The sequence below is a fragment of the Malaclemys terrapin genome, chromosome 13 (assembly GCF_027887155.1).
Source record: "Malaclemys terrapin pileata isolate rMalTer1 chromosome 13, rMalTer1.hap1, whole genome shotgun sequence".
In the NCBI taxonomy this organism is placed as follows: domain Eukaryota; kingdom Metazoa; phylum Chordata; order Testudines; family Emydidae; genus Malaclemys; species Malaclemys terrapin.
Window position 1 is genome coordinate 42,083,756 of NC_071517.1, and position 13,122 is coordinate 42,096,877.

The window sequence follows — 13,122 nt, forward strand, 5'->3', positions numbered from 1 at the left end:
AAACAGCGGCTTACGACAGGAGCATGAAGTTCAGGCCCAAAATACAAAATCCCCCTGGCAATAACCATGTTAAACCCCGACTAAAGAACCCGAATTATCTCCCTAGCAGCACATCTGCGGCGGCGGCAGTGAAGCCCAGGACCTGCATTCGTTGGGTAACTGGAACCCGCCAAGGAGGAGCACTGGAGAGTCCCTCCATGGTGACCAGGGTGGAAGAAGCGGGCCAAGAATCCTCTGGGGATGTCGTCCCCAGGAGCAGGAGCAGGTGAGGTGGAATGCCATCTTCTCGTCACTTCAGGAAAGGGGGCATCCTTCGACCACGCACCGATGCCGCGAAGGCCTGAACCGCGCATGCACAGTCACTAGTGTTGACGTCACTAGGCATCACCATCACCCTAGGTAACTCGGGAGGGTGGAAAATCACAAGTGTCAATGAAGCCTTCCTGCACTAGGCCTAAATGAACCAAACTCTTTCCTTGTTTAAACTCTAATCGACCTCAAAAGCCAGGTGCAATTGGAATATGTAAGCAACCAGTTATCTGTGTGCAACCTCCTGCTCACACCGGTATCAAGTGGTAATAATAAGGCCTGCATGTTTCTGGCTGAAGGGAAAAAGGACAAGATAACGGTTTAAAAAGTTACTAACAAGCTAGGCTTATAGCTGCCAAGAATGACTTAACTGCTTAAATGTAATCCTTATTTGCTTAGTAACTATTACCAGGGACGGGAGGGGTAGAGGGAGGAATGGGGGAGAGAAAGGGAGGGCTAGAGGGAAAGTGGTGTGGGGGATGAGGCTTAACTGCAAAATGTATAAAAGAAGAAAAACTCTTTCTGTTGGTGTGCTTGATTTGAGACGTGCCAGTCTCCTTGCACCGCTTTGAGATCTCAAATAAACTTTGTTTGCTTCTCCACCTGGTGTGTTTATGGACGCAAAGCACACCAGGCAACGAACCCCGCTGTTGCTGTCCTCGGGCACCTCTGTGCCGGCAACACTAGGATGAGCTGCGCCACTTGTCCCTGGTCAGAGTTCTTTTATGCAGCATGTGGAGGGAAAACATGGTACGGTCCCAGCAAAGGCAGGAAATAGTCTGAGGTAACATTGTTCTTGAGATCGCCCAGTGGCGGGAAAAACCAGTTTGATGAAGGATGATCTAGGCCAGGAAGACAGGGCACAAAGGGGGTCACAAGATGGAGTTTACAAAATCGTGGTTCAGACTCCATTTTGAATTGCTGCTCTGTCCTTACAAATTACATATTGCGTTTAACATACGCATATTTAATAAGCTATAAGAGTATAACAAATCACACCCAACATCAGTGAGTGCGGGAGTGGGCCCGACCTCTGCTGCCAGCACAAGGTCCCCTGCTAATCCCCCAACCTGCCCTTGGCCTCTTTCTTTCTGTAAATAAACCTTTAGATTGTATATAGTAAAGGATTGGCAGCGGTGTGATTTTGGGGTAAGATCTGAGTGTGTGGCGGGTCCTTTGGGATCAGAAGAACCTGTTATTTGAGGAGACGGGTTTTAAAGAACCACTCAGCTTTCAATCCAGTGTTTTGGGAGGTGATACAAAGACTGGAATGCCTCAGGAAGCTGCTTTTATGACTTCTTGTTAGCCAGTGTGGTGAGACAGAAATGTATTGTTGTGGCTGGTTTGATATATCGTTTGGGAGAAAAACCACCAGCATTTTGGGGTGTATTTACCCTGTTTCTCCTGAATTTGGTATTCTCAGTTGTGACCCACAATGGTACAGTTACAGGTGGGCAGCTTTTCTCAGCATTAAGGGTGCATCATGCATACAAGCTTCTGCTACCAGGGCTCAGTTTCATTTGCAATCTCCCTGCAGGAGGAACCCGGGCACGGCCCGACAGCTGATCAGCCCGTGAGACTTGAAAAACTTCTGTCTGTGTTGGACTGCTTAAAGCTTTGCTTTGCGCTGCCTCTCGAGTCACAGGCCACCTGCACTGGTGCAAAACACGGCGTTCACTCGACTGGCTAAGGCAGACTTGTAGGAGACAGAAGGCAAAAGGAGAGAGACAAGTAAGGTGAGGAAGGAGAATGAGGCCTGAGGGGAAGGGTGACAGCAGAATCCCAATCGCCTATCCCAGGGGGTGTTTAGGATTTAGCCAAAGCCAGTGCACTTGAGGATGTTGGCTGGTTCCCCCTCTCCAATTACCCCTGTTCTCATGATGAAAGGTGAGTTGAATGACAAAAGACCAGTGGGGCCATGCTGGGTCCCAGGAGACGGTGGGCGAGACGTACCCTAGGGTACAGTGCGGACTGTTGAACTGCTGAATTCTCCATCCCAGGACATGTTTTACACTGCTTCCCTGGGTGAACAACAAACCCCTCCATGCTCTGCTCACCCCCAGCCAGCCACCGGATTTAAAATCACTCCCAGCGATACAGCACTGTGTGCAACTAGACAGCCAGTGATGAATTAAAGTACATAGCAACCCCAGCCAGTTCTCTACTCCCAGCCTCGCGCCCCAGCTGTGCGACTTCTACTGTCCAGTCCGTACACTGAGGGGTACAAGCTCATCAGTGCCTCATCCCAGCAAAGGATGGTGATTAGGTAAACAGCCTTGTTATCTCAAGTGAAATCCCCCGAACACTTCAATGAAAACACACTGGTTGGGATAAAAACAAGTCTATTAACTAGAGCCAGGTAGGTTTTAAGGGATCACAAGTGAGAAAGGAGTGAAAGGTCCGAATTGGATACAACAAAAATAAAAGGTAAACACGCATTTTAAATCCCAAACTTTACCAAGCTAAGGAAGACTTGTAGCAAACAGCTTCTCTCACCCCACCAGATGTTGCAGGCAATTCACAGTTCTTAGTACCCAGGCTGGCTTTTCTTCCAGCCTTGGTCTGCCCTTCCCACTCCAAGGCCCCTGTTGCCTTTCAAGCCATCTTGTTGCCTGCTGTAAAGATGGGGAAGGAGAGGTAAAAATGGAGGCAATTCTCCCTTGTTCTTTTGGACCACTCTCCTCTTTGTGGTTTGCCCCCTTGCCGGGGGGCAGGCAACAATTAGTCTGTGGCCTAAGTGAGCGTCCAGCCGTCCTTCCGGTGAATTGTAACTCTCTTGTTCCCAGCTCCACAGCAGGTGAATGGCCGGCTAAGCAATTAATGGCCACTTAGCACCTGGCTCTGAGGAGCTAGTCTGTGGGCATTTTCCAGATTTCCAGCATGGTTCAGTAACAAACCCATAGCAAAATCTCATAACTCCATACACAATGTTGATGCACATGATTTAACAGGACAATAATATGCAGTAGACCATCACTTTTCATAGGACACCTCACAGGGCTTGTACTTTGTACAAGATTTATCATCATTTTGTGACAGTGGTGACCAGAATAGCGTAGACCAGTGGGTCTCAAATTTCTTTCATCAGTTCCCCCTTAGAGTCTCTCGTCATTTAAACACCCCCAATCCCAGAAGCAGAAATACAGCCTCCCAGCTCTGAACCAGCCCCTCTCAGTGGTGCTGTCTGAATGCAGAGGGGGCAGGGAGAAGGGGCAGACGAAGAGAGTGAGGAGAGGCAGCACCTCTCTATCCCGGTGCTCTCCCTCGCCTCATATCCCATGATCCCCAAACACTCAATAGCCCCAGCACCCAGCTCCCCTATTCCTAGGGTCTCTCACACCTTTGTGGATTCTCTGATGTTTAATGAGGTGCGGTAGCTGAAGGAAGTTTTTCCCACAGGTAAGGCATTTATGAAGTTGTGTCCAGCGTCCCGGGCTGGCGGGACACACAGAGATTGCTCAGTTAGGGCAAACTCCAAAGAATGGGCCGACAATCCTCAAAACTAGTGGCTATTTCAATACTTAGCAACAAAACACCTATCCCCTTTTATCCCCTCTGCCCCTCATTATTCCTGGGGTTTGCTCTACAATACCTTATTGGCTACACAGAGGCAAAGAACAGCTCCCTTAAAGCAACCAGGCCTTGGGCTCACTCCCAGACAGCCCAGTTAAACGTGGTGGGGATTACTGAAAATCTTCTTCATCACATAAAATGTTCTATCAATCCCGAAGGATCAGAAAAATCACCCAGCAAGTTAATGATTTCTTTAGTTCTGACCGAAATACACGCTTACAGCCAGTTCTTATGAACTAAACTAAGATTTCTTACAACCAGAAAAGAGAGAGCCTGTGGGTTAAAAGATCATGCAGAGATGAATAGAGTCCTTAGGTCAGTTTCACTGTAGAGATGGTGCATTAGAATTGCAAAGAGTCTGTTTCAGAATTACTTAATCAGGTGAAAAGAACAGGAGTACTTGTGGCACCTTAGAAACTAACAAATTTATTTGAGCATAAGGTTTCGTGGGCTACCACCCACTTGATTGGAAGCATAGAATGGAACATACAGCAAGAATATATTTATACATACAGAGAACATGAAAAGGTGGGAGTAGCCATACCAACTGTAAAAGGCCAATCAATTGAGATGAGCCATCATCAGCAGGAGAAAAAGAACTTTCGAAGTGATAATCGAGATGACCCATAGAAGGTGTGATGATATTTAACATGGGGAAACAGATTCAATTAGTGTAATAACCCAACCATTCCCAGTCTCTGTTCAAACCTAAGTTAATTGTATCTAATTTGCATATTAATTCAAGTTCAGCAGTCTCTCTTTGGAGTCTCTTTTTGAAGTTTTTTTGTTGCAAAATTGCCACCTTGAAGTCTGTCAATGAGTGGTTAGAGAGGTTGAAGTCTTCTTCCACTGGTTTTTGAATAAAGCAACAGAGGCACCTTTAAGACTAACAGATGTTTTTGAATGTTATGATTCCTGATGTCAGATTTGTGTCCATTTATTCTTTTTCTTAAACAACACTGGTAATTAATTACATAGACTAAAATAAGGTAAATATCCACAGAGCAGTTAATAAACAGTTTACCACAAACTTTACAGAGACATGTAGACAACGATCTTATTACACCCAAATTTTATCTATATGTTAATATTTCCTTCCCATCTCAGACTTAACAAAATACAACTCTAGACAGGAACCCTTTAGTTACACTGTTAACCTCTAACAAGATGTAAGTAAACGTAAACTATTACAATTACTAGCTTCTTCCAATTCTTTAACCATAAAAGTTTACATTTCAAAGCTCTATCTTATCTAATGTGGAATGGTGCTAATTAGCATTTACACACATTTCTAATATGTGTCTAAAGGTTGAATCTGGGTCACGTGTCACAGAAGTTTGGATCCTGTGTGGATTTTCCCATGTTGAGTGAGGTGTGATTTCTGTGTGTAACTTTTCCCACAGTCCGAGCACTTATAGGGTCTCTCTCCAGTGTGGATTCTCCCATGTTTAGTGAGGTGTGATCTCTGTGTGTAACTTTTCCCACAGTCCAAGCACTTATGGGGTCTCTCTCCTGTGTGAATCCTCTGATGTGCTATAAGATGTGATCTGTGTGTGAAACATTTTCCACATTCCAAACACTTATGGGGTCTCTCTCCTGTGTGGATCCTCTGATGTTTAATTAGGTCTGACCTCCGTACGAAATTTTTCCCACAGTCTAAGCACTTGTAGGGTCTCTCTCCTGTGTGGACTGCCTGATGTTTAATAAGGTCTGACCGCCGTACATAATTTTTTCCACAGTCTAAGCACTTATGGGGGCTTTCTCCTGTGTGGATTCTCTGATGTTTAACAAGGGATGATGTGATTCTGAAACTTTCCCCACATTCTAAGCACTTATAGGGTCTCTCTCCTGTGTGGATTTTCTGATGTTTAACAAGGGCTGACCTCTGTATGAAACTTTTTCCACAGTCCACACACTTGTGGGGTCTCTCTCCTGTGTGGATTCTCTGATGTTTAGCAAGGTCTGACCTCTGTTTGAAACTTTTTCCACACTCCACACATTTGTGAGGTCTCTCTTCTGTGTGGATTTTCTGATGTTTAGCAAGGTCTGATCTCCATATGAAACTTTTTCCACAGTCTAAGCACTTATGGGGGCTTTCTCCTGTGTGGATTTTCTGATGTAAAACAAGGGCCGATGTGATTCTGAACGTTTTCCCACAGTCCAAGCACTTATGGGGTCTGTCTCCTGTGTGAATTCTTTGATGTTTAACAAGGGCTGCCTTCTGTATAAAAGTTTTTCCACAGTCCACACACTTGTGAGGTCTCTCTCCTGTGTGGATTCTCTGATGTTTATCAAGGTCTGACCTCTGGATGAAACTTTTCCCACAGTCTATGCATTTGTGGGGTCTCTCTCCTGTGTGGATTCTCTGATGTTTAACAAGGTCTGACCTCCGTATGAAACTTTTCCCACAGACTAAACACTTATGGGATCTTACTCCTGTGTGGAATGCCTGATGTTTAACAAGGTCTGATCGCCATATGAAACTTTTTCCACAGACTAAACACTTATGGGGTCTCTCTCCTGTGTGCAATGCCTGGTGTTTAAAAAGGGCTGACCTCCGTCTGAAACGTTTCCCACAGTCCATGCACTTGTGAGGTCTCTCTTCTGTGTGGATCCTCTGATGTTTATCACGGTCTAACCTCTGTATGAAACTTTTCCCGCAGTCCATGCACTTACGGGGTCTATCTCCTGTGTGGCTTATATGATATGTAATTATTTCTGACTTCCAAATGAAACATTTCCCACACTGGAGGCATTGAACGGGTTTCTCTTCTGTGTGGCATGCCTCATGGTTATTAAGGTCTAAGGGGTTATTGAAGCTTTCCCCATGGTCCAAGCATTGAAGGGGTTTCTCTCCAGTATGGATTGTCTGATGTGTTACAAGCTGTGCGCTCAGGATGAATCTTTTCCCACACTGCAGGCAGTGCCACGGTGTCTCTTCCTTGGGGTTTGTCAGCTGCGGTCTGGGATCCCTGTCTCCTCTCATACAGTTAATAGATTCACAGACTTTCTTCCATGGGTGGTTTCCCAGCAGCCTCTCTGACTGCTGCCGATTTGCCCAGGCTTCTCCCTGTTCCAAGCACTGGGAAAAATTCCATGCAGCACTTCCCATAAAGGTTTCCTGTGGTTCCACCTTACCAGAAACTTCTGCATCATGATTCTCCTCTTCATTCTCACTCACTCTCTCATCACCTGCTGGGAGAGAGACAATCCAGACAGGAGTCATTGTGCTGGGGACAAAGAGGAACAGCACCAAGGGAAAATCCAACACAAGACTGAGTAAATGGATTCTGCCTCCACTTCTCACCCAAACACTCTCAGGGAAGGAAATTCCTGCAGCTAACAGGGTGAGTGGAAAGGTGTGAGCAATATCTGCTGACTACAGCCCTGCCCTGGATGAGAGGAGGAAGAACTGAGGGCGCTTATTTATACCATATTTTAGGGATTCTCAACTTTTTCCTTCATTCTCCAGATGGTTTCTGTGTCAGCCCTCACCTGTGCGGTCGCCTCTCGGGATCTCTCTTTCCTCGCAGGCCTGGAGATCGGGCACCCACGGCTCTTCCCCTCGTTCCAGCCGGGCGATCAGTTCAGGTTTGGGAATGGGAAATCCTGCGCAGGGGTGAAATCAGACCAGATCAGGGTGTTACAGGATGCTCCATATGCTTTCTGAAAATATGCTTATCCATATGAATATGACATAACTGGAACATGCTTTATGCAAAAGGTCCCATGTAAGGGATCATTGGAAATGTAGTAATCTACTGAATATGGTTTTCCTATTTGTATGTATGTATCATTCTTATATTTACGGTTATGAATATGAAGTACAAATCTAAGGTCCCATTGTGATTATGCTAAATGAGGGTCATTAATGATTCTTTTAGAACTTGATTGCTGAATTTATCCAGAACAATGGGCTGAGAATGACCTGTAAGTCTTCCTGTGTAGGTGAGGATCAGCCCATGAAAAATGGAGACTGGGGTCTTACAGAGGCATGGGAACATGTCCCCTGATACTGGAATCCATTTTAAACCGTGGACTTTTCCATAAGGAACTGGGAGGGGGTCAAGCTGGAACAAAGAACTCCCGCCTTTTGCCAAATCTATATAAGGGGTCTGCCAGTCGTGGTGAGGAGACCCCTGCTTATCACCCAAGATGTCTCCTGGAACTAATGGATACTGAACAACGGAAAGGATTGGACCCAGATTAGATATAACTCTAGTCTGTGAAAGAAGGTTACTGAAACTTTTGTGAGGGCGAGAAACTATTATTTGTAACCAGTTTCTAGTGTATTAAACTTAGCCTTGCATGTTTGTTTTATTTTGCTTAGTGACTTTCTTTGTTCTGTTATTACTTAAAACCACCACTTTTTATACTTAATAAAATCTCTTTTGCTTATTAATAGACCCAGTGTAAGTCCTTGTTACTGGGGGGGCAAACAGTTTGGGCATCTCTCTCTTTTAGTGATAAAGAGGGCGAACACTTAGGAAGTTACCCTGTATAACCTTTATACAGAGTAAGACGGATTTATCTGGGGTTTAGATCCCATTGGGGCTGGGTACCTGAGTGCTGGAGATGGGTATCTTGCTGTGCTGTTTTCAGTTAAGATTTGCACTTGGGGGTGTGGCCCGGACCCTGAATCTGTGCTGCAGCAGGTTAGCGTGTCTGGTTCAACAAGAGAGGGTACTGGGGGCCCAAGCTAGCAGGGAGAACAGGCTCAGTGGTCATTTCAGCACATCAGGTTACAGTCCCAAGGGGGTCTCTGTGACTGAACTCTTCGCACAGGGCGCATGGAGCATTGGGGGAGTGTCTGTCACAAAGGGCATTGTGGGAACGGAACGTGTCCCCGTGCTGTGCTGGTGGGAATATGGAACCTAAGAGGACAGGAACATGGTCACTGAGTCGCCTTGGGGGAGGCAGGCATCAGGAGAGGTGATGGGAATTTTTACACCCTCACTAGGAGTTCCCAGGATCTGTGCTCTCTGGGGGACTTATTGAAGCACACCCAGCTCTGGCGTTAAAACTCTGCTTATTTCTAATCCTGCCGAGCCCAGAGCCCTCCCCATGGCTGGAGCTATTTCCAAGACGGGAGGTGAACAGGGAATTGAATCTATTTCCCCATGTTAAGTATCCTCACACCTTTTTGTCAACTGTCTGAAATGGGCCATCTTGATAATCACTACAAAAGCTCATCTTAATTATAATAGCTCATCTTAATTAATTAGCCTCTTCGAGTTGGTATGGCAACTTCCACCTTTTCATGTTCTCTGTATGTATATGTATCTTCTTACTGTATGTTGCATTCTATGCATCTGATGAAGTGGGCTGTAGCCCACGAAAGCTTATGCACAAATCAATTTGTTAAGTCTCTAAGGTGCCACAAGTACGCCTGTTCTTTTTGCGGATACGGACTAACACAGCTGCTACTATGAAATGTGTCTGACTGGGAAACAATACAGACAATATAATGAATGAATTCTGTTCCTTTGAAACCTGAAGGGATGGGGATTAGCTAGCATGTTGTCACGGAGTCCCCGGGCGATGCTTTGGAACTGCTCCCCACAAAGCCAGTCAGGACTTTGGGGAGCTTCCTCTCCCTTGGAGCAGACTGTCTTCAGGGCAAGAAGCTCACACGGCTTCACCTTCCTGGGTCTGACCTTGGAGCATTCAGCATATGCCCCTCCGTGCGCTTCCAACAGCGAGTCTGCCCAGGCGGGGTCCTGGGGAAGCCAGAGGCTCCTGCACCCCCACTTCACAGTCAGACGTGACTCTTAGCCAGCCAGTAAAGCAGAGGTTTATTAGATGACAGGAACACGGTCTAAAACAGAGCTTGTAGGTACAGAGAACGGGATCCCTGAGCCGGGTCCATTCTGGGGCCCAACGAGCCAGACAACCCCGTCTGCCCTCACTTCCCATCCCCAGCCAGCTCCAAACTGAAACCCCCTCCAGCCCCTCCTTCTCTGCTGAGTTCCTTTCCTGGGCGAGGAGGTCACCTGACCTCTTTGTTCTCCCACACCTTTAGCATCCCCTTGCAGGGGGGAAGGGCCCCAGCCATTAGTTGCCAGGCAACAGAGTGTTGGCCAGAAACTGAGGCACCCACACAGTATTCAGAGGAATCATTAAGAACAGTCCCACTTCGTCACACATGTCCATTAGGTTTTGACACCTGTATCTCATTGGAGAGGGCACGGAGATGCTGGTCTCTCTCATGGCAGCTGTGCATTATGCAAAACATTCCCCTCTGATCTAACTGACCAGGGAAGAACTTAACCAGAGTCCGACACACTGACCCTCGGCTTCTAATAACCGAGGGTACGGGAATCCCTTACCCAGCGAGGTCACCATCTCGTAATTCTCCTGCATGACGTCCCTGTAGAGGGCTCTCTGAGCGGGATCCAGCAGAGTCCCCTGCCCCTGGGTGAAATACACAGCCACCTCCTCAAAGGTCACCGGCATCTGAAACAACAAGAGTCCCCCACTCAGCACCTGCTGCCCCAGCCACAATCCCGCTATTCGCAGGGAAAGGAAAAGAACTCGAAGCTCTGGGAGGGCCAGAGTAACAAACTCAGACCCCTACTGTTCAGAGCAGCCAGGAGGCTTCAGGGGGTGGGGAGAAGCTGAGAGCTCCTTGTCCCCCCCACCCCCAGCACACAGAGCATGGCAGGGTCTTCTCATTTACCACAGTCCTAGGAGCCACAGGCTGATACGGGAAGCAGAGCTCTGAGCCAGGGACAGGAATCCCAACAGCTTCCCTTCGTATTTCACAGCAGCCTCAGGCCCTCTGGCCAGTGGCTTCAGGCTCCAGTCCTGTGCAGAGGGGTTATGTCCTGTTTTTGAATTGGGCGAATGTCCCTCTCCCCCACTGCCACCAATGGGCCTACTCCGAAAATCAGCAGGTTTATCATCCCATCTCCTCTCTGCTTCTTCCTCCCGCCACCAAGCAGCTCCCTAAAAATCCCGTACCTGAGCTGGCTCCATCACAGCCATTTCCCTTCTCCGTCTCCTGGAAGATGGAGCGAAACGTGGATGTGATTCCTCAGCCTGTCTGGGCGAGAGAGGAGATGGGGAGGTTACAGAAGGGGCTGGAGTCCATATCACACCCCGATTCCACCCAGCCTCTTCAAAACTTCCCAGTAACAGCATCTCTGAGCCAAGTACTAAAAGAAAAGCAGAATCAAAGGGGCCACTTTGGGGGATTGCCCCCATTTCAGTGTAAACCCCTCTCCTTTAGCAACAGCAGGAGCCCTCTGGTGGCAACACCTGAAGAATGAGATGCCCTGGACTCCCCCGGCAGCCCCAGGGACAGGCAGGGAGAGGCTGATCCCATTGGCCCATCCGCATTCCCCCTGCCACAGCCAGCAGTGACTCCGGTCTGACACTGGCGTAGCTGAGATCTGAATCCTGCACGGAAATCAGATCAAGACCCAGGGCAACCCCTTAACACTCAGGAATCAGAGCCTCAAAGATCATGAGCTTGTCTCTTTTTTTAGAGTGGCAGTCTGTATCAGCAAAAAACAACGAGGAGCCCTTGTGGCACCTTAGAGAGTAATAAATTTATCTGGGCATAAGCTTTCGTGGGCTAGAATCACAAAAGTTATGCCCAAATAAAGGTGTTAGTCTCTAAAGTGCCACAAGGACTCCTCGCTGTTTTTTCTCATTTTTTAATAAAGCCAATGTAAGCTGGGAGCAGTGTGTGTGTGTGTACGGAGGGGGTTGCATGTGGATATCTGCCTTGTAACTAGGCACTGCCAGGGAAATGTAACTTGGACAGACGGCATTGTCTGTTACCCCTGTCGTACATGGGGATGGTCATATCGGTGTGTCTGTGACTGCGATGCTCACAAAGGTGTGAGGACACAATCTGGCAGGTGTAACAAAACATATTAAGCTCACTTCACTCATGTGATGAGTTTTCAGACCAGCCCTGAAATCAATCAGCTCTGCCCTTAAATTACAACATTACAATAGAATCAGGAACTGTTACAGTGTCACCGGGAGATGTGATTGCTGAAGCTACTCGCAACTATTCATATTTCCCATGATGATTTGCTATTACAAATGTAAATTCCATGGCAGAGTGACATCCCTCCGCACAACGCTAATGAAGTTGAAGATGAAGAGCTCAGAGTAATGAAAATAATGTTTTCATAAGGAACTAATGTGCAGGAGTGAAACTGCCCAGACTGGATTCCAAGAGGAGTGAAACTCAGGGGAACAGGGACAGTGGCTGGGACACACTGATGAAGCGCTGGGCGGCTTTACGCAGACACAGGAACTGAGACCCAGATTCTTTAAATACCCAAAGCAGATGTGACAGTGAGATCTTTGTGGGGGGGACTGTAAATATTTCACTGGATCAAGTCTCCTTTAGCAGCTCAGTAACATCTTATAGGGGGGTGGGGGAAGAGCAGCCTGTCCGGGCTCTGCGATGCACTGGGCCTTTAAGGACACGGCCCTGGGAAATGGGAGCTGAGATCCTGGGAAGGGGGGAGGAAAACACCCCTCTACCTCCCCCCACCTTGTTTTTTTTTTTTGCATCCACTGCAGCTGGCTCAGCCCATCTGGGGGAACTTTTATCCCCTCTGCCCCTCATTATTCCCGGGTTTTCCTCTCCGCCCTGCCTGGCAGGGTCTGTACCCCGGCTCTCACCCCCCCTCTGCTCCCCACGTGTCTCTGTCCCGGGCTCCCCCCGCCCCGCACACACCGGGAGCTGGCGGCAGCTTTCCCGGGCCCAGGGCGGAAATCGCAGCCAGCTCCGCTGGGAGCAGCCTGGGGCCAAACCTCCCCCTGCAGCCCGGGGGTGACGGGGGGGGGCGGGTCTCTCTCACCTTCCCTCCGAGCGGGGCCCCCTGGGGCAGGGGCCGGGCCGGGAAGGGGCCTGGCCGGGCTGGGGGCTCTGCCCTGGGAGAGGCTCCTGGGGAGCAGCGGGAAGGGCCCTGCTGGAGATTCCCCTCTCCCGGCTGCAGCCCGGGCTCCGGGCTCCCAGCACCAGCCGCCGGGGCTCGGGGATCTCGCCAGGAGCCTGGAGCCAGAGTCCCCGCAGCGGCTGCGAGTCACTTCCTGCTGCCGGGCCTGAGCCCAGCGATCGCTCCCCCCAGAGCCGCCTCCCAGCTGCTCCTGGGTCCTAGCGATCAACCCATCGCCCTTCTCACCAAAAAATGTCACTCAGGCAAACTTGCATTTGGTGCCCTCCATTGGCTCCCCACTAACCCTGTCCCCTCCTGTACCTCCAACCCCAGG

General features: G+C 48.5%; 1 protein-coding gene across 3 annotated transcripts; it reads right to left on the reverse strand.

Moving 5' to 3' along the window:
- Positions 1 to 4,288: 4,288 nt before the first annotated feature.
- Positions 4,289 to 12,939, reverse strand: LOC128847633 (zinc finger protein 260-like). Of its 3 annotated transcripts, none has more exons than XM_054047197.1 (5): positions 12,711 to 12,939; positions 10,846 to 10,923; positions 10,212 to 10,338; positions 7,378 to 7,491; positions 4,289 to 7,077 (listed from the first exon to the last, which is right to left on the reverse strand). In XM_054047197.1, the coding sequence occupies exons 2-5, from the start codon at positions 10,867 to 10,869 to the stop codon at positions 5,210 to 5,212; spliced, it is 2,133 nt and encodes a 710-aa protein (XP_053903172.1). In that variant the 5' UTR covers positions 10,870 to 10,923; positions 12,711 to 12,939; the 3' UTR covers positions 4,289 to 5,209. The 3 variants fall into 3 exon arrangements, with proteins under 3 accessions (XP_053903172.1, XP_053903173.1, XP_053903171.1); XM_054047198.1 differs by having other exon boundaries at positions 4,289 to 7,074; positions 10,846 to 10,927; XM_054047196.1 differs by having other exon boundaries at positions 10,846 to 10,927.
- Positions 12,940 to 13,122: the final 183 nt, after the last annotated feature.

Bases quoted from the DNA above. Each gene is read 5' to 3' on its own strand.
- LOC128847633 (XM_054047197.1), bottom strand. From the start codon at position 10,869: ATGGCTGTGATGGAGCCAGCTCAG. The intron at 7,492-10,211 runs GTAAGGGATTCC...ACCCCTGCGCAG, and splicing joins CGAGATGGTGACCTCGCTGG to GATTTCCCATTCCCAAACCT. The intron at 7,078-7,377 runs GTGAGGGCTGAC...TCTCTCTCCCAG, and splicing joins CCCGAGAGGCGACCGCACAG to CAGGTGATGAGAGAGTGAGT.